Genomic DNA, 23,201 nt, shown 5'->3' on the forward strand with positions numbered 1-23,201 from the left:
GGATGTGGTCTTGGAAGATTGGTTGCCCATGTTGTACATGCATTATTATTAATTTTTGCTGTTCTTAGCAATGCAAAACATGGAATTCTTGTCAAACTGATGTGATAAGTTGGAGAATGGCAGAGGTGAGAGTCATTTTGGCCATTTTAGCCCTCTGGGTCCTGTTCATTCATCTAAATCCCTGCACTAGGGGATTAGGGATTAAGGAGTACTATAATGGTCACTAAAATTGAGAACAGAATTAATGGTCATGACAAAAGCCTAGTTACTGCTGTTTTCAGCTCTTGTTTTCAAACTCAATCTTCCCACAAGGGATGTTATCTTTGGATAAGAGATGGTAATGGCATATAATCAGAAAAATGCTTTCAAGAATAAAGGAGAATGTAGGATAGATTACCATGTCAAGAGTAAAATTAGTTTGGAGAAAGTACAGAAGCAGCCTGCTCTCACTGGTGTATTGGAGCAATATATGTCTCAGGAATAGTTCTGTTCAAGGAAGGATGGAAGCATGCAGTGTGTCACCCACTTGACTTGCCTAATTCACAATTAGTAGCTTTGCCAATTGAAGAAGTGTTTTCCTTCACAGTTCTGACATACTGCTGATCTGGTCTAAGCAAAAAAGAAAGATGCGTGGATTATCAAGAAATATAAGCAATAATTTTGCATGTCATTGCAAAAAACATGCTTATGGAATATAAATTTGAATTAAATCTGAGCTCAGTGTGTCACATTTGATAGTTTCATGAGCTAACATAAACATGTTGCAGTGCAAAGTGTGATGGTAAATCAGTTACCTGGAAAAAATAAAATTTACATGCTTTTTTTAGGGCTGATTTAGAGTTTCAGACCTCTGCATGGTGTCTGGAGACTTAAGTACTAATAATTAAGTAGTGTAGTGAGATTCTATAATGGAACTGTATTGAACTGTAGAATTCCTTAAAGCTCTCTGGAAAGCTGCTGTCTATAAAGAGTTAATTTTTTTCTGTCTTTGAACAGTCTGGAAGCCACTTCAAAGATCTCTAAGTGGTAGCCTAGTATTGTGCCTGTTCCTCCTTTACATCTGCTTCCCAAGAGTATAGCTCAGGCTGAACCTTTTAATGTTGGAGAGTCTGTGCAGTAGGTAAGAAAATGGTGGGTTTTAAGCAGGCAAGGGGAGAAGGAAATGATAAGCAAGAAAAAGAAGCAAATGCCAAAGAACATTTTTGTGCCTTTGACAGGGACAAAATTTAAGACAACCTTTTTCTTGCTAGACAATTAAAAAAAATGTGGGACATGCAGTATTACACCATGCTTGGGGACAGCTGAGCTGGAAAGACTGGCCCAATGGCCATGAAATAAATGTACACAGCGTTAAGAACTTGACATAAAAACAGTCCAGATATGAAGCTTTTCAAACATAATACAGATGGATAGATTTCAGTATGGAAAATTTGTTCTTGTGGGGAGAAACTATACTGTGACATGACATGTTTTACAAACTCATTTTCCTCAGCTGAGAATACTTGAAAAAGTAACTACATAATGACTTGTACATGCAGTTCTCTGGATCCTGCCACCCCCACCAGACATCTGCAAAGACAACTTCTGGTTATGAAAACCTTCTTCAATTATGTTTTGATGTCACACTTCCAATAGCTATGAAAAGCAGCAAAAGTCACTGGTTGCAGTCACAACACTCTTCTGTATGAATGGCTTTTGGAGGGCAGGGCCATTAAAGCAGACAGAAAATAGAAGAATCAAGAAGAAATGCTGTTATAAATCTCACCTTTCTTGGAGAGCGCTTCTGCTGCTACTGCTTGAGATATGCATCTTGTGCTAATTTGTTTTCTTGCTGTTTCCCTCCAGCATCTGTGCAGTCCTTGGATTAGCAAGTCACACAAGCAGTGCATGTTAGAAAACTGCCTCCTGAAATAGTAGCCTTTCTCAAAACCCCGGCAGTTAGGCTATTCTAGCGTAGTGGGGAAGAGGGTAAGAATGAGAAAATAGGCAAGTGATCTTTAACACACAATGTTGCTGGGGAAAAAGTACATAGGTCACAGATTTTGTAAGAGTAAGCGATTGTGGAAGATGACACGTTTGGATGAGTAAGAAAATTGGATACGAAGTAGAAATGAACTTGTCTCAGGATTATGCAAACAACTGTGGCATCTGGATGTGTGTGTCTGGCATGCAGATGTCAATTCTGCTTTTCACTCTAAATCATGCTACTTTTTGTCTCTGCAAAAGGTACCTGATAGAATTCCTCTACTGCTCAACTGGCACCAGTGTTACATGCTGCAGCATATCAAATGGTGAGAGGAAGAGCTGCTACTGTAGAGCACACTTGCTGCAATACCAAGATCAGAAAGGAGCAGTAGAGGGTCCCCTGAGTGTTAAATTGTTTTAGGCAACCTTGATAACAATTTGAGAGAGATATGCAGGGATTCTCCAATATTTCTAGCCTTTGAGCATTTTTGTTTTGTGGTAGCTAAAAAGTGATGACCCAGGGGAGTTAGTCCTATACAATCTTCCCTAACAATCAGGCATGTACAGAGCTAAGAGAATTTCCTGCTCAAAATTCAGGTTTTTAAACACTGGAATATCCAGGCTTATCACAAAATCCATAAGGATCTTCTGAGGGTTTCTTGAGCTTAAACAAAAGATAGAGATATAACTTTCATTTGTGATGTCGTCTCCTTGGAATGACTGAAAAGAGAATGATTGTTAAGAAGAGCCAAGGCTATTCTGTTTGTAGATACATCTAAAAATACAGTTCTCTGATCTTCTGAAATTAGGAGTCCTTTTCAGCATTCTAACCCAGCGTTCCAGGTTTTTGTGCATTCAGGCTAAGAGGATCTTAGATCCTGTAGTATTCATAAAAACTGTAACAACGTATCTTAAAGCGTAAAGGAAGCTATCTTTTTTCTTTTCAGAGACTGCAAAGTCATTTATTATTAATTATGGACCAAAGTTATGTAATTTCAATCTGAATCTGAGATCCCCCAGTTTGGTTCAGTGTTCCAGTTCAGTCCTCTCTTTACAAGGATTCAGCACATACTATAAATATTCAAATAGTCGTAGTGTCTTTCTACTTGCTGTTCCCTTCTTAAGTGCTCAGCTGCAATTATACAGAGCATCCAGTTCATGTTTGCTGTGTTGCAACTATAAAAATTGGCTTCCTACCTTACCATGCTGGTCAATGAACCTCGCAGGAGTAGTAGAAAACTTAGAAAATAATTTCTCTGAAAATAGTAGTTGATTATTAAGAGTGGAAAAATCTCATTTTGATATGAGGAACAACTGTTTAATTGTCCCAGAGCAGCAAGTTGGTCATTTGTATTGTCTGTTTATTGTTTTTTACTCTCTCTTATATTATTGTCATTTATTTATTCTTCATTTCCAAGGACTCTGGCAGTTATAAAACATAATTGTGCTCTCTAAAAGCCATCCAAAACACATGACAGGAAGTTTATCGTCCTAGAAGCACACAAATGTTTGAAACCAGTCAGTCAGTGGAAATCCTGTGCTTTCATGCATGTAACCTGCTGTTTGGAATCTCTCGACTGAGTCTAGGTCAGATTATCTATGAACATAATATTGCCAACAAAGTTACCTGTGGCAAGTGAGTAAGGGAAATGCACTAGAGAAAGAGGCGGGGGGAGGGGGGGAGTTTTACATTGCAGCTTAAAAAATATTTCTGTTTTTGTAATCTCAAAATATGATCATACTCTTACTGAAAGCAGTGGCAACACATTTGTCAGCTTGAGCGAAAGTAGATTTAACTTCCTTGATGTCACCTCATGAATCTAGTAGGGCACTTTCCAATGTGACTGCCTAAGTATCTAAGTTACGTTATTTGTGTCTGAAGTTTTCTGGTTTCCATTCTGAAGTAATGCTTTCAGGCTCTTTAGCACATTTCAAATCCAAGCGATGCCAAGTGCTTTACAGACTACTATGAGGATATATAGAAAAAGATCAGCTCACCTGCCAGTGAAATGCCCCTCTCAGAGAAATAGTATTCAAAGCCACTTAGCAACATCCACCCATAGTTTTTGCACATTCGAATAGGCAGTAAGGAATAATATTATAGTCAGTTGACTGCAGAAGGAATTATGGGACACTGGGTATAATTACTGAAACAGGAATTTGGCTGGAGTGCCAAAACTGATGTTTGGGTTTTGCTTGTGCTTTTTGTCATTAATCCCCTGTGATGTAAAATGCCAGCATTGCTAGCACTGAAACTGATTTTAATATATAGGCCAAGGTCAAATAAAGACTGGCTGTGTCTGACAATACATATGTGATGCTGATTTGGTCATTTTGCTTTCGAATTAGCTCTTTTCAGATAAGTATTTAGGTTTGCTTCAAATATTGGGGGGGTCCTAGTCAGGTTTGGGAGGTTTTTTGCCTTAAACTTCTTTGCAGAGTGCAAGTATGAGCAGCAGATGCAAAGTACTTTAATCTTCTATTACTATTATCTTTTTATTACGCAGGACAGTCCAGAGCAGCCATGATACCCCCAAAACAGCCAAGGCAACCAAAGGGAGCTTTGGATGATGCCATTGCCTTTGGAGGACTAGTAGACCAGGAGACAATGAACAACTTACAGCCAACACCACCTCCACTGCCAAAGAAAACCATTTTGAGAGCTAACACAGAGCCGACTCCCAGAGATCTCCAGAAGCAGGCTCTGGAGAACAACCTGTGCATTGTGGCCAATCCTACCTACGATATTGACACCAACTGGGAAGCAAGCAGCGCCTGCTCTTCGGTCAGCCTGGAGCTCAAGGTACTGGACAATGAGTCAGGAGATTCCTTGGACAGGCCTACAGAAAAACTAAGGGCAACAACCTCAGCAACTAACAGTGTTTCCAGCCTAACCACTATCAGTATTAAGGAGCGGTGTTCCAATAGCATGGAGTCTCTAACAGGGAGACGCATCTCGCAGACTAAGCAGGGCAAAGGTGTCCAGAAGCCACAAAGGCAAGCACTTTATCGAGGAATTGAAAACCGAGAAGAGGTGGTAGGTAAAATCCGAAGCCTTCACGCTGATTCACTGAAGAAGCTGGCACTTAAATGTGAAGATTTGTTCATGGCTGGACAAAAAGACCAGTTGCGATTCGGGGTGGACAGCTGGTCAGATTTCAGGCTAACCAGTGACAAGCCATGCTGTGAGGCAGGCGATGCGGTTTACTACCCAGCTTCTTACGCAAAAGATCCTCTCAACAATTACGCAGTCAAGGTAAGAGGGGCTTGAAAAACGGTAACCATGACAATCAGTGACAAAACATAACAACAATAACCACAATCTGCCACATGCCCAGTACTGATAAGTCCTATAAATAGAAGTGTGTGCTGCTTGCAGTAGAACTGTGTGAAAAGTAAGATTCCCAGGAATACAGGCTCTTCCTTCTATCAAGAACCATGTATGGCATTGGTATCTGCTGTTTAAGTTTCATCTGTTTTTATTGCAGCTCCAGAATTATTAAAATCAACACAACTTTTTATTTAATTAATGAAATATTGAAGGAAGAGATGTATTATTTTAACTGTGTCGGCAGTTTTTTGGAAACTTCCATTAACAAAATCCTTAGGTCATCTGCATGCAGATGATTCTAAATCATCACTCTTAGGAAAGATTTCAAAGTTTTCCATGTTCAGAGTCATGTAATTTTAAATGTAAAATCTAGGCTAATATATCTTTATGTTCCCATACAAGGTCTTATATTTTCATCAGCATTCATTACTGCCTTTCAAAAGCTCTGTTTAGCCATCAGTGTTGCCTTATGACCTATACTTAAAAAAGTAGAACTTGTCAGTGTTAGTTTTGTGGCCTTTTTCTAAACAAACAATTGATTTGTATCTAGTTTATTCTCCAGCTAACACATAAAAGAAATAAGATTTACTAGATTTACTGCTAATGTACTAATGACTAGTTGGCAGCTATCTCATTAAATGTTGTTACTTTATGGACTTTTGTATAGGTAATTCTTTCTGACTGCTGTATCTCCACGGTTCTGAATGCTTATCTGGTAGGATGATAGTGAGACAGCTGAGACTCATAGCCCTGCCAGGCTTCCTGTGTGACCTTGAGCAAATCATTGAACTTCTGACGACTCCTTGTTGAAACTGAGATAAAACATTTATTACCCAACACAGGTGTGGGAGACTTAATCGATTATTCCTTATAGAGCATGTTGACATTCTCAGGAGGGTGGTGCAAAATGTTGTTACCACTCCTGCATGATTGTTTACAAGAAAGATACAAAAAAATAAAAGGTAAGATTGGTGCAACTGATAGGTTCTTCTGAAACTTGAAAAGGCATCTTTTTATGGCATATCAGTGGGCATAACCATTTATATTTCTTTAGTTATCAAGAACCTCTTTTTGAAAAGATGTGAAATGAAATATGGATACCTTGTGGATGCCACATCCAGTGGTATGAAACAGCCAAGAACCAGACCATGAATATAGCTGGCAATCTACGCTGGTTGCAGAATCAACAGTCTGGCATTACTCAGTTTGGGGGGTTTTTTTAGTTTTAATACAATGATGCAAAAATGGTTGCGTCTAGGACCCGAAGTGGTATTTTTCTATACAGGCAGGTTTATCACTAAGGGAATTGTTCTTTGCACAGTATAGATGTGCCCTTAAAGTACTCCCTGACAGGCAAGACCTATGTAGTTGTTTTCTTATCTGCTGTCCTCCAAAATAAGTTTGTCTTGTAGAAAGCCAGTGAGCAGAACAGCAATGTAGCATGGTCAAATATGTGCTTTTTTTTTTGCTCTCATAATTCTGATGTATTAAAAATAGTTCTCAGACTAACAAAATTTATTGCAGTGTAATAGGTGTGATGGTCTTGAGAGTGAGTTGAAGTATCCACAAAATATCCTTGAGCTGGAGGTCACCATGAGTAGTTCTGTTAGGATGAGAGGAAAAGTTACTCTTGAAAATACTCTCCCTAGCACTTAACGTGATACAGGAAGATACTCTCACTACAAATGTTCTTTGCTTTCTTTATAAGCCAAGCAGGGCCAGCATACAGGACTACTGCTGTCTTTTTGTTTTCTCTTTCACGTATCTTAAGTATTATGCGTTCAGCTAAGTTGGGTTTTCTTCAGTTGTGTGTTTCTTTGGTGTATATTTTTATTACTTCATTCTCTGTGCTAATACATTGAATTTATATAGCGTTGTTTAAGCTGTGGTTACTGGACTTCTTTCCTCTAAAATCAGTTCTAGTACATTTCAACTTTGTCTTAACATTTGCCCCAAGTTGAACTTTGACTTATAAGTCATGAGTCCAGGATCAGATTTGTACAAAATCTCCTAACAACAGATTGTTATTACATTACGCAGAGATTTGGGGAATTTAGCTTCAACAAATATATCAGTTTTACTATAATGAGTATTTTTTGTGTGAGCCAAATTACAGTCTCATCTACCTCCAACAAATAAGCTATGTATTCCTGCCATTTTAAATCCCTTGTCCCCAAAACAGGACAGCAAAAATAGTGAGATTAAAATTACTGGTGTGCCTAGTGAATCCAAAATATAGTCTTCCTGTTATTTTTGATCAAGTCTTAGAAATAGACTTTGAAAGTGTATATGGAGCCACATCTTCGGACAGTGTAAATTTATGTAGCTCTTTTGAGTTTTGTAGAACTCTCTAAGCAACACTGGCTTAATTCAGACACTTCTTGAGTTCTATGATGTTAATATTACATTTGAGAAAAAATGTGATAATGGGTTTAATTATTATTTTCTTTGTAGAAAACAAGAGATTCACCCCCAAATGGTGATAAGAGTCTTAATGCATGTTAAAAACAAAAATTACATTTTAATATTATAGCTCCAAAAGTAGAATTCCAAAACTTAAAATTAAGTTTTAACCATTTGACTACCGCTGAATTAAATTTAGAAGAATGAATCTTTTGTCCAGATGAATGTACTCATGCACCTTTACAATCTGGTGGTATCACCAGCAAAAGATGCTTTGCTAAATTTGGTGGGGAATGAGCTCAACTTGTTCTGTTGGTGTGGATATTAGAGGAAACATTGTTTATAGGGGTGTGTTGTTTCAAAGGATTGTATTGTGCTTTTTGCTTCACTCTCACCTGATCTGCTAGTAAACATCCTGTGCAAAAAAAGTTGCAGGAAGCCATGTGGAAATTGTTTTGACTGAAACATTATAACTAAAAACAGTAAATAAGTGGTGATCAGAAAACTACTTTTCCAAATGGAAAAAACAAGTTCCCTTACAAGAAAGGTTTCCATAAAATTTCAGTCCCTGAGGTATTTTTCCTTCACTAAGTGGAGTACCACCTTCTAAGTAGTTGGTAGATCTGGGATAGTATGGATAAACATTCCCCTGAAACCACAGTCTTATCAGTAATTCCAAATATGTAGTGGAAAGGTTACACTAAAGTAAAAGCAGCAGAGAGCACCAGGTTTTTGTACAAAGGGAATTGGATGAGTTCAATTCTTAGTATTCCTGCACAGACTGAATAAGGCTGTGATATGACACGGATCTTTTTTATTTAAAAAAAATAAAATTACTACTCAGAATGAATAATAATTAGATAATTACTGTGTCAGTGATGTAAACTACTTCCACTTTCAGTATTAAACTCTCAAGGAAATTACTGTACAATATCATAGACACATAGCAATCATGATTCAGAGTCCACACGGAGCACTATAGACATAAAACCCCAGCAGGGTTATGGCCTGCAGCATGTGTGTTCTGGCCACGGGCACATGGTGCAATGCAGTTCAGGTAGGATAACAGGAATTGCAAAGGTGCAAACAGCTCAAAAGGAGCAGTCACAATTTATTGCTTTTATTGCTGCAGGGCAGCAGAAGTTCTAGCAGTAAAAGCTTAGGCTTCCTGCTAAGGTTCCTGTCCCAAGTATAAAATAGAGCAATGCACAAGTAAATAGTATTCGGCTGAGTCTGGCTGACAAGTTTCCTAGTTGCAGCTGACAATTATTTTCTAGTTATGTTTAGTTTGTCACAGTAAGCTAAGGTAGTTTTTTGGTAACTGTTTTCTAGTGGAGCTTCTTGGCAGAAGTGTTATTAAAGGGCATCCCAGAACTTCATGCTTCAGATCAAAATAAAGCTATATATGTTAAACTTTTAGCCCATTCCCAGTTCAGTCACAGCAGCATAGAATTCTGTATTTTGGCACATTGTTAAAAAGTCAAAGCTCTATTCCAAGGCCAGATCAAGAAAATGAGGTCAATCAGAGATCAAACTGGCCTCCTTGAAAAACGAGGTTGTGCCAAGAACAAGCTATCAATTTGGGATTAGCAAAATTTCATTCTACACAGAATTTCATTTGCAGTTGTCCCTCTGTGCAATACAACCAAGTAGCACAGATGGTGCAGTCTTTGCGATCTTCTGTGTTTCTCATTTTCAGCACTTGTAAATTCATTTTCTACAATATTCATCGTACTTTAAGTTCACTGACGCCCTGTAAAACGCATAGGACAGAGTAGAAATGAGATTCCCTGCTGGTAAAGTGGAAGTCAGCTGATGGCACAGTAGGCTACTGGACTCATAAAGGAAAAATAAGAGCTAATGCAGAACAGTTTTTAGAAGCTCTGAAACATTAAAATCTTGCTTCTGAGGGATGGGGGCAGGGGGAGAAAATTGAAATGCTAAGATATAAAGAAACCTGTCATGTCCCTATAAACGTGATAGAAGTTTAGTTCATATGGATGCACTAAAGAAAAACTACATGATGACAGGGCATTCCAGTGAAAAGGAAGATGGAAACTTTCCATTCCTTCCTACTCATATTTCTCTTTTTTCTCATTGCTTTCTTGCATCGTATGGAAGAGCTTTTTCCCAGGAATGCTTCATCTTTTGAACAACCAGCTCTTTATCAGCATTAGTAATAAGACTTGCCAAGCCCTTATCAACACCTTTCTTTCAGCTATAATCACATACCGTATCTTCATAGCTCAGCTGATTGTATTTCATTAAAGCAAATTGTAAATGACTGATTGATCCCACTTTCTGTTGGTGTTGTAGTCAAAGTATTTTCACCTTTTTCTTCTGTGCCCAAAAACAGGAATTCAACATACTATATGTGTAAAAGGCAACAGGATTTCCTTTTTTTTTTTTTTTTTTGTAGACTAGATGACTGGAACAGAGAAAAGCTTTAAATATCATGCAAAGAAAACTGGGCCGTATATTTACTCACAGTTTTGACACAGCATTAACTGTCACAAACAGAAAAGCAGCTCTGTATCCACTCCTTTAGCAATTTATCACAAGCAGTCTAAAACACCTGCTAATGAGGCCATCCAATTTCATAATTTGTTCCCTAAATCTTTTCAAATGTAAATATAGACTTTGGTTGCATAACTTACTATAACTCAAACATTTTGAAAACTTTAAATATTGGTCATTCAGATGATAGTTTTAGGTGATAGTGGAGTTATTCCAATACAAAACGCTAGGGTGAGCATTATTACCCATTAAAAGTATTAAACACTAGCATTCACTACTCTACTGCAAAATGGTAATATAAAATAGAGTTCTGGGTAGAAGCTGCAACTCAGAAAATGTAAAATATTGTAAGTTTGTCCATAATTAAAATTTACACTCTATGAACTGTCTTTGAACAGATCAGTAAGAAAACTTAGTTTGTCTCCACTGCTTACAGCACATCTTCCCCATTCTAGTAAGATACTGTTAAATCAGAATCTGAACTCCGCAATCCAAAACCCCGGGACTTCTTTGGACTCATGCAGCTGTATTTCACAGCAAAAGTCTGAAGAGCAGCCAGACGCTTACAGGAATATATACTACTGCAGGTCTGTCTTTTAGAAACTCTTTAATGAATTTAATGAATTTAGTCGGGTGTCCAATTTGTTGTCATACTCCAGTTTCCGGGTGCTGCTTCTAGACAGTCTAGCTTTCCATTCCCCTTGTCAATGACAGTTTTAGTGTTTGTGTAGTCAGCAATTTAATCAGCCTTAAATAACCCAGCTGCTTCTTGCACTTCTCACTTCAGGTTGTTTGTAAACAAAAAGTGAGAAGCAGAAAAAGCATGTCTAATCAGATCTCAGCCCTCTTGTCTTTGTACATATTGCATGCATGTTCATGTACCCATATAACTTCCCTGTACTAAACAAGAGAAGTTAAAGTGTCCAAAAGCCATCACTATTGGGCATTTGTGGGATTAGAGGGCTTTTCTTCTTTTTTGGTTATCTTACAGCAGAATAAGGAGGGAAAAGCTGTTTTCATGAATGCAGTCATCCTAGTATTGATTTTAATCATAATACTATTTAGTCTTTAATTTCTCTTTTGTTAATATAAAGAGAGGAGTCTGAAACAAAAACTTGTGTTTAAAACCGACATTGGGGAAAGTTTGGCTCTGTTGTGGATTCAGACTTTAGAGTGGACACTGCTCTGAAGGTTTTCGTGAACCACAGTAACAATCAAGTTCATAATGTGACTTGTTCACCCTGGGAAGTGTTAAAAGGATCATTATATATAAAGCTCTGTTCTTCTTGATGCTGGAGAGATCTTAAACTTGGAATACTGTATTCGTCATAGGGTACCACTCTTCAGAAAGATGTAATAAATGAGGAGAATCCAGAAAAGAGCAATAAGAATCAGAGGGTTAGGAATAAAGATAAGAGGAATGAGGGTTGGTTATTTTCAAAAAGAAAATATTTTCCCAAGTGTAAAGGTGTAATGTTTAAAGGGTGGGAATTAATATTTTTTAATATTGGCTAGAAGAAGGGCTATGGGTTTAAATTGAAGTAAAATAGACTTAGGATTGAATAGCAGGAAGAAAGAGAAAGGAGAAGATCGAGAAGGACAACTCTCTCTTGGGGTGTTTTTAGTAGGTTGGAAAGGCAGTTCTTAGGAATGGTTCAGCTGGCAACATACAGATCAGATTTGCCTTGCAGGCCAGTTCTGCTGGATCAGAGGAAAAGGGAATGGGTGCAAAGGCAGCGTACTCTGCCCTAATAACTGAATGCCTTTTGGTGCAGATGTGCGTGGCCAGTCATTTCTACATTAGAAGGAAGCATTACCACATCCACAGAAGCCTACGGAAGTGTGCTTTTGTACTATCACAATTCTAGGATTGACAATATTTTCTAAAAGGAGTGAATCAAGGCTGATTTTGAGAGGTGCAAAATCTATCTCCTATTATTTTAGCTTAAATTCCAGTAATAAATGAGAGCCCTTTTCTGAAGTAAGTAGAAAAAAGAGGCTGTCTAGGAGTAAAATCAGAAACTACCCTTGTAAAGAGTCCCTCCCCATCTTTCCTGTAGGCCCCCTTTACTTCTCCAGGCTGGACAACCCCAACTCTCTCAGCCTGTGCCCATAAGGGAGGGGAGAAGCTCCAGCCCCTGATCATCTTCGTGGCCTCCTCTGGATCTGCTTGAGCAGGTCCATGTCCTTCTTATATTGGAGGCCCCAGAGCTGGACCCAGCACTGCAGGGGGGGGGTCTCATGAGAGCAGAGTAGAGGAGGAGAATCCCCTCCCCATACCTGCTGGCCACACTTCTCTGGATGCAGCCCAGGGTACCGTTGGCTTTCCGGGCTGTGAGCGCACGTTGCTGGCTCACAGTCAGTTTTCCATCCACTAACCCCCCCAAGTCCTTCTCCTTGGGGCTGCTCTCAATCCACTCATGGCCCAGCCTGGATTTCTGCTTGGGATTGCCCCGACCCATGGACAGGACCTTGCACTTGGCCTTGCTGAACTCCATGAGGTTTGCACGTCCCACCTCCCCAGCCTGTCCAGGTCCCTCTGGATGGATCCCTTCCCTCCAGCGTGTGACCGCACCACACAGCTCGGTGTCGTTGTTGAGCTTGCTGAGGGTGCACTCGATCCCACTGTCCATGTCACCAACAAAGATGTTAAACAGCGCTGGTCCCAACCCCGACCCCTGAGGACGCCACTCGTCACTGCTCTCCACTTGGACATCGAGCCACTGACCACAACTGAGTGCGACCATCCAGCCAATTCCTTATCCACCAAGTGCTCCATCCATCAAATCCATGTCTCTCCAATTTAAATTGAGACAAAAATGTCATGTGGGACAGTGTCAAATGCTTTGCACACATCCAGGTAGATGACATCAGTTGCTCTTCCCTCGTCCACTAGCGTTGGATAAGGTTATTTCCTTAACAGCTGTTCTCCCCATCAGATTTGACACACGCTGGTAGGGTCTATACACCACTTTTCTAATTCTGTCTTCTGTGCAGTATTAAGTATTTAATAAATCTGGGGACTTCAGTCTCCAAGACAATCAGCTGACATTTTCTTTTCATATATAATTCAAAGATTAATGCTGTGTTTTTACTGTATTTGTTTAAAATTTTGTAACTCTTGAGAGAAGGGGGGGACAACTTTCCATGATAACTCACTTCACCTCTAACAGCATGAAATACAGTTGAAAATTTAAATTGGCAAGAGCCACTGTACAAAGAGGATAACTACCAACATTTCCAGAAAATTATGAGTTTTGTCTCTTAACTAGAAACTGCATTTTTCAAATTTGTTTTGTTTGTGCATGGCAGTTATAAACAGGCAGTTTAAGCTGCCTACATAGTATGTAGGGAAATTTAAATGCTTGTGAAGTATGGAAATATACACAGTATCAAAGACAGGAAGACAATCCAAATACTCTTACTACCTGTGTCTACTTCCATATGATTATCTGACAATGCACGTTTCCAATCCCATTAAACTATATGTTTCTTAACCCCACAAGCACATAAAAGCTGAAAAACTTTTTTTTTTTTTTTTGGTAGTGAAAGCTAAGTTTATAACTTACCCTACATAAGTTCCTGAGAAGGGGAAAACTGAGGAATGGGGAGAAAAGTCACCTTATGCTTATATTTAGGGCTAGTGTGAGATCTGGGCTCCTTGGTGGTTGTAACTGTGTAGAACTAGTGCTGACTTTTACTAAGCTTATTTATCTGGCTTTCCTTGGTTTTCAGAGATGAGCTCAGGGAAGCTGTAATTTCATGTGAAGAGAGATGTCTTCCTATTTTGTCTTCCTCTGAGCTCTGCAGTTAAGACCTGTTGGTGCATTATACCAACTGAATACTTGGGCTCTAACCTTGTAAAGATTAAAACATACACTTAACCTTACACACTTTGGACAATCTCACTGAAGGCAGTAGAACTAAGGTTAATATGCAAAGGTCAACATGCCAGAGTCTTTGTAGGGCTGTAATTTTAATCAGTAAATGCCTTAGAACAGAGGCCCTGATAGAGGTTGTCCAGTGACTGTTATAAGGGGTTGGAGCTGCCAGTTGTTATGGCAGTGCAAACAATTAATAAGGCTAATTATTATGGTGATAATGTATATATCAACAAGATATTTCTGGACAGAAATTAAATACAGCTGTACATGGCAAAATAAAAACATATACTTAGGATCTTAACAAATAATTTAAAGCAATTAAGGTACCATGTTCTAATGAATTTCCGTTCATCACCTGAGCCACAGCAAGTACGCTTGCCAGCAGCCCTGCCATGCACATGTACACCCCTTGCTGCAGACATGATGTGTTGGCTTGACACAGCTGCAGCTAATAGATTTCAGTTTCCAATTACAGTGGGCAAGGAGCATGCAACCAGTCACTTAACTCAGCTGACAGGTGGTAACTTGTTATGCCATGCTAACGCAGTCATCTGCAATCCTGTGATCATATCCTCAAATATTCTATGGGTGTTTCTTTGTATTTCCTATTGCTATTGATTATTTTTAGCTTGTTCAAGCTTCACACAAAGCTGAGAGAACACAAAATAAAATCATATGGATAAATAAGTAACTGTAAAGTAAGCTTCACTGTGCATTTACCATATATATCAGCTGCTCTTCTGACCAAAAGCGTGACCTGCCTGAACTCTATTTTCCATTGAATAATGTATGCAGAGGGAGAGCTGCTGGCACATACTGGTCTGCAGCTGCTTACTATCCAATGGAAACTGTTCGTGTGCCTTAAGATGTGCCTTCACTGTTCATGTGCCATGTGCCAAGGTCAGTTCAGTGACCTCTTCAGTGCTTGTGTTTAGGATTACTGTGGCTACCCATCAACAAAGTACAAATTTAAAAAAATAAAAGGATATCAAATTTAGAAATTTAAAAGTTTTATCTGTTCTGTTTATTTCCTTCCCCCAGATTTGTAAGAGCAAAGCTAAGGAATCCCAGCAGTATTATCACAGCCTATCTATCCGGCAGAGTCTGGCTATCAACTTTAACATCCAACAGGACTGTGGCCATTTCCTTGCTGAAGTACCAGTTCGTCTCCTTCCATGGGAGGATGCCAATGCACCAGAGGTGGAAGAAGAAGAGCAGGAAGAAGAGGAGAAGGAGCCTGAGCAAAAGAACAGAGATGCTCCTTCCAACACAGAGGCTTCACAGAAAGACAGCTCAAGCAACCAGGGGACCATCAGCAAGCCACGCAGCCGTGTTGTGGTCATCACGCGGGAGGTCCCATACCTAACTGTGGCCGACTTTGTGCGAGAATCTGCGCCCCGCCATGCAAAAAGCCCAGATTTATATGAGAGGCAGGTCTGTCTACTGCTTTTACAGCTGTGTTTGGGCCTGGAGCACCTGAAACCCTATCATATCACACACTGTGATCTGCGGTTAGAGAACCTGCTGCTGGTTCATTCCAGGCCAGGAGGCAGCCCTCTGAGCTCTGAGTCCATGGAACCCAGTCCTAACACTGCCTGCCCAGCCAGACTAATAGTAAGCAATTTCTCCCAGGCCAAGCAGAAGAGTCATATGGTGGATCCTGAGGTCCTACGGGATCAGTCCCGCCTGGCTCCAGAAATCATCACTGCAACACAGTACAAAAAGTGTGATGAGTTCCAGACTGGCATCCTCATCTACGAAATGCTGCACTTACCCAACCCCTTTGATGAGAATCCAGAGCTGAAGGAGAAGGAGTATACTCGTGCTGATCTCCCCAAGATTCCTTGCCGTTCCCTCTACTCTCAAGGGCTTCAGCAACTTGCCAGCTGCCTGCTGAATCCCAACCCTTCAGAGAGGATCCTGATATCAGAAGCCAAGGGAATCCTTCAGTGTTTGCTTTGGGGTCCACGTGAGGACTTGTTCCATGCTCTAAGTACATCTTCCAACCCCTCACGGAGAGATGCTGTACTTCAGAACTGGCTGGATATAAAAAGGACGCTGCTGATGATCAAGTTTGCAGAGAAGTCCTTGGACAGGGACTGTGGAGTTATTCTGGAAGACTGGCTTTGTTGTCAGTATCTGGCTTTTGCCACTATAGACTCACTTCACCGCATTGTGAGAATCATGCAGCAGCACTAGTTTGTAGAGCCTGTTGCTTTTCATGAAGCACCCCACACCTACACCCCAGCCCTCACTCCAGCCTGCCCTAGGGCTCACACTTTGTGTAAGTGTTAAAAAATAGCCTAGATGTCAAAGCCAGCAACTCTGAGCAAATAGGTTCCAACTGGAGAAATTGCATCCTGTACCAAATATGACAGAAACTTTACTTTTTTGCCAGGCCTGTTGGGGATTGATTATATATACATGACTCCATTTAGTTCAGACAGTATGTAACTTGATTAGTATCTGGCTGAAAAGGAGAGCAAACTTTGATACCACTATTTCTACCACTGCAGTAAACAAATTGCCCTCCTCTTCTGGGTAGTTTCTGTCATTTCCGTATGTAGCATTGGTTAATGAATAGCAGTGACCATAAGCAGAGATGGATTAGTTGTAAATGTGAGATGAATGATCCACCACGCCACAAAACACTCATTTGCTTCCATTCCACATACCACACTAAATTTTCTCTCAGCTTAGTCCCCCACAAGCAGGGTGAACTCCTTTTTCCTTTGGTCTCAACCAAACAGATTCTGTTTTTTCTCTTATGCTTTACACCTTCTTTTTTTTTCCTCCCCAGATGTGGTTATCCTGCTGACTGTGACAAGGGTCGGTGGGCAGTAAGCATCTGTGTTCAGTCCTCTTCCCTCCTTCTCTGCCTCTGACTCACTGCCTACCCATATAACCACGGATCCATGATTTCAACAATGCTGCCTTAATCAGACCATTACCCTTAGCTTAAGACCTCTGCGTTAAAAAGCAGAATATGCGTGCTTTGTCTATCCCATTTCCTACATGACATTCACCAGTCTGGACTGTTGATGTACTGTAGCTATAATCACATTTATACAAGAACAATACAACACATGGTGGGCAATTGAAATTCCCCTTCCATTGCAAAGGCACTAAAGCCTGACTTGAAATGGATGGGATGTACATAACCTTCTCTGACAATCACTGCTATGAATCGGGGATGAAAATAACAGCCACCTCTTCTGTTTTATTTTGGTCTGCTCTTGTCACTTGTGCCATATTGCAAAGTGGGACAGAAATTGGCTCTGGTGGTGTCTTGGCAGGAGATAGAAATGTTTAGAGCTTGTCTGTGTGTAGCTAACAGGCCACATGGAGACACTTTTACTGCAGACACAGTTCTCTGAAGGGTAAAAACAAGGGGGCAAAAACACTGTTGTTTAATTATTGAGGGAGCTGTTAAGTTTGGCAGCCACAACTAACAGTATCATGATCCATTTTTCCCACAGCGGTGTTTGGCTGCGTATCTCGTCTGTCGTAACTAGTGTTTTCTAATGTTGCTATAGACAACACCCTAAAAATGGAATGTTGTCAGAATAGCTCTGAGCATTGCAGACAGAGTTTAGGACTAGAACAAGAATTAGTGAGTATTAAAGAGACGGAATTTTTAAAAACTCAACCTGAAGGAGCTTTCCACTTTTAGAGGCCGCTGCTGACTTCCTTCCCTGACTTCATGGCTGTTTCCTATGGAACCTCTGCAGTTGTACCCAACGGTATCTTTGCTCAGTATTGCTAGGCTCTGAATTGTTTCCTGAATTGCTCTGAAGAATTGATCTGGATGCAGGGGAAAAAGTGATACCGAATGTTCTGACCTGGGTGATGGAAAGCAGACAGCCCTAGTTATGAGCCTGTGCTTCTCTCCTATGGATGTATGTGCAATTCTTGTATGTATTTTTTAAAGCTGTACGTTACAGTGTTCACTTTACAAACCAGCCTTTACCTGATGCTAGATCTGCAGCCCCTTCCTTTACTTTCCTGGCACATAAATGCACAGATACCCGTGTGTTCTTTTTATGGATTGATGTTTCATTTTAATTGTTAAAACTGTGAGGAATCAATTCACTTCAGCCTTGAAACAAATAGCCACTTTATACAGCATATGCATGCTTGGACCAGATGCATGGAAACTGAACAAACAGTCCTGCAGGCTTAAAGTCAGCGAAACTAGCTCTGGATCCACACCGTACATTTGGAGGGGTTGAAATGTCTATCTTGTTCTTCTCTGGCATCTATCAGAGCTAAGCTGAATTGTGTGTGGAAGCCTACATCGATTGTGCCGTAGTATAGACTGTCTTTGTGACCTTTCTAAAGATTTTTTTGAAACTTCTGATTATTGTTCTTTTGTTTGATTCACCTGTATCAGTGAAGGATCAGGCAAGGATAAGGATCATATATTTTAATGTGATTTTTTTTTTTTTCTTTCTCTTTTTGGCAAAAAGGTTAGGATGGCGGCATTGATGCAGAAAAAGAGGACAGTGCATTAAAAGCCCAAGTGCAATGTATGTAGTTGAGGTACTTCCACTACATCAGGAAAGAAAGTTTCTATACTACTGCTGAGCAGCTCGTAGAAGAACCTTTACAAAGAATCACACACACGTTCAATGCAGCCCTGCTTTATCTGGACACAGGAGGGCAATGCTCTCATAGCTTAAATACACCAAGCATGACAAGACACTCGCTTACTATCTACTAGCTATTAGTCACAATGTGTTGAGCTATGAGTAGGGCTTCTTGTTCTCTGTGGTCTGGTTTTGTGTTTGTTTTGTAGTGCATGTGCGTACATAACTTCTCACCCAACTCATATAGGCCGTACAAGCAACTCTTGGACCACTTGCCATTGCAGTGGGCTCGTTCCTTGAAGCTGGTAGGTGTTTCCGTGTTTAAGGACACATGTTCAGTGTCACTTTCACGTCAACACGCACATGCAGAGTTGAATTTTGAATGTTTTACAACATACGTATTTAATGCAGCTGGTCCGAAGCCTTTGTATCTCTTGCTATCTAATTTCAGTTTGTACCTTTTGTGATGAACCAATACTCATTTTAGCTCTGCAGTATAGTCAAGCATGGATAGATGTTCACTACCAATCTCCTTCTTGTGCAGCACTGGGTAAACTTTAGCAATTTGTGATGTTGTGTGGTTTTTTTTTTCTTTAAAAAAGAAAGAATGGTCAAAGTAGTCGAACACAATCAGGCCTGAGCTATCCTTGGAGAGCTCGAGGCTGACTTTGCAGATACGCCCATAACCGATGATTGTAACTGTGTTTGTGGTAGTTCTCCATTCTGGGAACAGATTGTGCCACATAAATATACGAGAATGTATGCATTAAACTGATTGTAAACAAATCCTAAGAATGCTACAGCATAATTGCTAAGCAAAAGGAAAAAAACCCGCTCTGTTTGTAACTGGGATCCTGTGTATGACAGGAACAAAAGCCCTGGCTGTGCATGTTATAACTTACTTGAATACGTGCACAGATCTTGAATTTTCTTTTAGCAATGTCGCACTTTCAGTTGAGCTCATGAAATAGGAAGAGCTGCAAATCTAAGATAACAGTATTGCCTGTAAATATATATTTTTCTATGAATAAAAGCTGTCATTCAAATATTTTTAACATGAACTCTAAAGATTTTTCCACTGGAAACTAATTTCTGGAAAAATCAAACACTTGTTTGAAGAATTATGATGAGTGGTTTCTGATCCTATTAGAGCCATTAAAAACCTCTCTAACGTTACAGAGAGAGCACAGTGATTGGATTCACAATGTTTAGTGCCTTGTCAAAAACCTAAAATGTAGCTGGTCAGTTGGTGGAAATCTTACTCTTTCATAATAGCCCTAGAAATGATACTGCCCATATTAGGATGCAAGCAACTTTACAAAACTAAATGCTGTACTTCATATGATACTGAGTTGATCTATTCAATGAGATTTGGTTTTGGAGTTTATGTGAACAAGTTCCTTTAAGTTGCTTGAGGTACAGCATAAACCTGCAGTAACAAAATCGTGGGCTTTCAAATTTGGGATCTGCACAGGGAGAGTAATAGTGGATAACAAGTCAATTGGTCTAGACTGACCACAGGATCAGAAGCAGCCTATTGCTTTGACAATCTACTGCAGACACTCAGCTTCTAGGACGTGAGGAATCTGATTCGTCTGGAAGAAGCAGTGAAGGTAAGATGTGCTGCTCCTGCTGTAGGTAGTGGATGTGCTGCACACCATACCCTGGTGTGAAATGGAAAATGCTGTTAAAACAGGAGTTCTAAAAAACTACTCCTGAGATGTTATAAGAAATGGTTTTGGTTTGTATTTCTCAAATGGGAATTACTTATTCACTAATTATCTTTCAAACCTCAGATCTGGTCCAGTCAATACGCATAACCAGGTGAATATAAAAAGAACCTACTAGTGAAAACTTGTCTACAAATTTTCAGAAATGAAGGAATCCAGAATTTTATTTTGGAGCCTCTGAAACGTCCAAATATAGAAGCCTGGTCTCACTTCAATATTCAGACACGATGAAATCAATAACGCAAGGTAGGATATCATGTTGCTGGCCCACAGACAAGAATGCATGTAGCATTTACAGAAATGTTCCACCTTAAATCTGTTACGCTCCACACATCCAGGCAGCACCCCCAGGGTGTGAATGGATCATCCTGACATTTTAACACAGGGGAATTCCCACATATTGGAAAGAAAAATACATTATTTAAATAAATCACATGTGTGTTAGGGTTCAGCTACTTGGAGAATCTATTCAGCAGCTTCACTCTGTAGGTCCTTAACTTTAGCATGTAAAAATAGTATTTGCTGCTGAAATAAAATGTATCTGTTTCTCAATTCTTGTGCTGAGATGCCCCACCTAATTTTCTTTTGTTTGTAATAGCAATTAAATTCATATGTAAATATAAATTAAATAGTCTTGGTTTTATTTAAATCAATTGTAACTTTTCTGAGGGATACAATGGAAACTGAATCAGACCCTTTAATGCACTTTCCTTTCCTCCTCTCCCCAAATAGGAATTCAGCTGTTTCTCTGCAGAAGCAGTACATGACCATTATTCCCTGCATGACTAGGTCATCTATTTCACTCTGATTTTGCAGAGGTAGTGTTGGTTCTGCTCAAACTCCTGTAAAACCTAGAGCACAATCCGAGCCCTTCAGCCCATGTAGAGAGAGATGTGATGATGATTTAGTTATGCAGTAAGATAACATCAAAGAAGAGCAGAATCGAATTTTAAATACCTCTATAAAAATACACCTGTGGAAATATTCTGTAAACAACCACCTGGATTCCAAACACTTCAAGGGAGGAATACACAAAAAATACTTTTCAAAAGAAATCCTGGGGAGAAATTTCTTTAGGGCACCCTAAAAGGAGGAGCAAGTCTTTCCCACTGCGATGTTGCAGAGAATTTCTAGTAGATGTTTGTTTGGATTTTATTATTCACCTGGATGCAGTATTAGAAGGATGGTAACTTTGAATAGGTGTAGAATGTAATTTAAATAATTTCCTGTAAGTCTCCTTGCATTGGTACTCCACTCAGCATTTAGTTGGAAACCACAGAATGCTTTCAGATCAGAGTTGCCAGTGAGAAATGAAATACTGAACTTACCTGTACATAAGCATTTTTCCACTCTACAGAATTTGAGCATTTGGTTTGTACTTCGGACTATATTTTTTTTTTCCATAAATCCAAGGGGAAGATTTCAGGGATTTAGAAGAGTTTGGAACTTTTTTTATATGGAGGAAATATTTGTTCATATATATATACATACATATATATATGTGTGTGTGTGGGCATGTTGTAATATATATATGTATGTATATAAATTTTTGTATCCCAAAAGTATTCTTTGCCCCTTTTTGCTTGAAAATATATATATTATATATTGTATATATAATATATATTTAAGAGTGTGTAAATTTGAATATAGTCATTTCATAAATAACACCTCTTCAAAAACGACTTGAAACTACTGTTTCTTTGTCCTTTGGCTTGGTGGTATTAGAAGGTTTTGCAGTTGAAATCCTTGGGTTTTTTTCTTTTAAAACTTAATTATGCTGAGCATTTAAGAATATGTTATTGTTTTTAATAAAAGGGGGAAATTTATTTTTCAATTAGGGATTCCAAAATCAATGGACTTTTATAAACGGAATTTCTTTAAATCCCTTGAATAAGGGATATTTTTTTTTTCAACTCCATTCTTGTGGGTAATTTGTATTTGGAATTCCTGGTTGCATTGCTTTATCTGGTGCTTCATATTGATATTTACACGTTTTTATATAAGTAAGTATATAAAATTCAAGCCTTCCTTTGTGATCAGGGGCAGTTACACTCTGGTTTGCTGTGGTACTTTGCTGTGTACTCTGTGGCATTCATGTTACTGTGTAAATAAACTAGTTTTATTACACTCAAAATCAAACTTGCTGTTGTCTCATTCTTCTCTCTTCCTAGGCAATTAGATGAAAATGTGTATTTCTGAGGAAAATGCATGTGGCAAGTCCAGCAAAAGATTGTCCTACAAGAATAGCTGGCTAGTTTGCAGCAGCTGCTGGTGTGCAAGTGTGGCAGATACAAACTTCGGTTGAAGAGTCTGATGCTCTGCACCTCCAGGCATGGCGCCACATTGGCCGGGCATCCCAGCTGCCGGAATTGCCAGTGCTTGGGACATTGTGCCACCTCCCGCCTCTGGCATTTTCCCCAGAAGTCTCACCATGGCTGGCACTATTTCAGCTCCATCTGGACAAGTGGCAGTGGCAGGCCAAAAATAAACTGGCCACCAGCAGCTGCTGTTGACTGAACCAGTGTCTGTCTTGTAAGGCCTTCTTGGAGAGAAGTGACTTGACACGTGAATGAACTGGAGACAGCCACATGTCCACACTGGGGCAGCCATTATCACTGAAGGAGCTGAGCCGAAGGTAGCAATTTCCCTAGTGTGGACAGGGCTTACATGACCTGCTCTGAAGGAATAAAATGACTTTTTAAGTCAAATGTCTATATGCTGAGACAAAGCAGGATGCCTCTGAGGCAGTCGTCTGCAGTGGAATTCATTCTGTGTCTGATCT

The 23,201-nt window shown here is 39.6% G+C and overlaps 1 protein-coding gene across 6 annotated transcripts in view; it reads left to right on the plus strand.

The window, feature by feature from the left end:
- The window catches only part of PEAK1 (pseudopodium enriched atypical kinase 1), a 123,287-nt gene extending 100,729 nt beyond the window's left edge, over window positions 1-22,558 (plus strand). For 5 of the 6 annotated variants that reach the window (XM_074838083.1, XM_074838082.1, XM_074838087.1 and 2 more), the window contains 2 exons: window positions 4,473-5,221; window positions 15,142-22,558. In XM_074838083.1, coding sequence (XP_074694184.1) covers window positions 4,473-5,221; window positions 15,142-16,299 — 1,907 coding nt within the window. In that variant the 3' untranslated portion in view covers window positions 16,300-22,558. The remainder of the gene's footprint in view (window positions 1-4,472; window positions 5,222-15,141) is intronic. The other variant, XR_012624939.1, reaches the window with a different exon arrangement.
- The last annotated feature ends 643 nt before the right edge of the window (window positions 22,559-23,201 follow it).

The sequence above is a fragment of the Strix aluco genome, chromosome 12 (assembly GCF_031877795.1).
Source record: "Strix aluco isolate bStrAlu1 chromosome 12, bStrAlu1.hap1, whole genome shotgun sequence".
NCBI classification, from domain to species: Eukaryota; Metazoa; Chordata; class Aves; order Strigiformes; family Strigidae; genus Strix; species Strix aluco.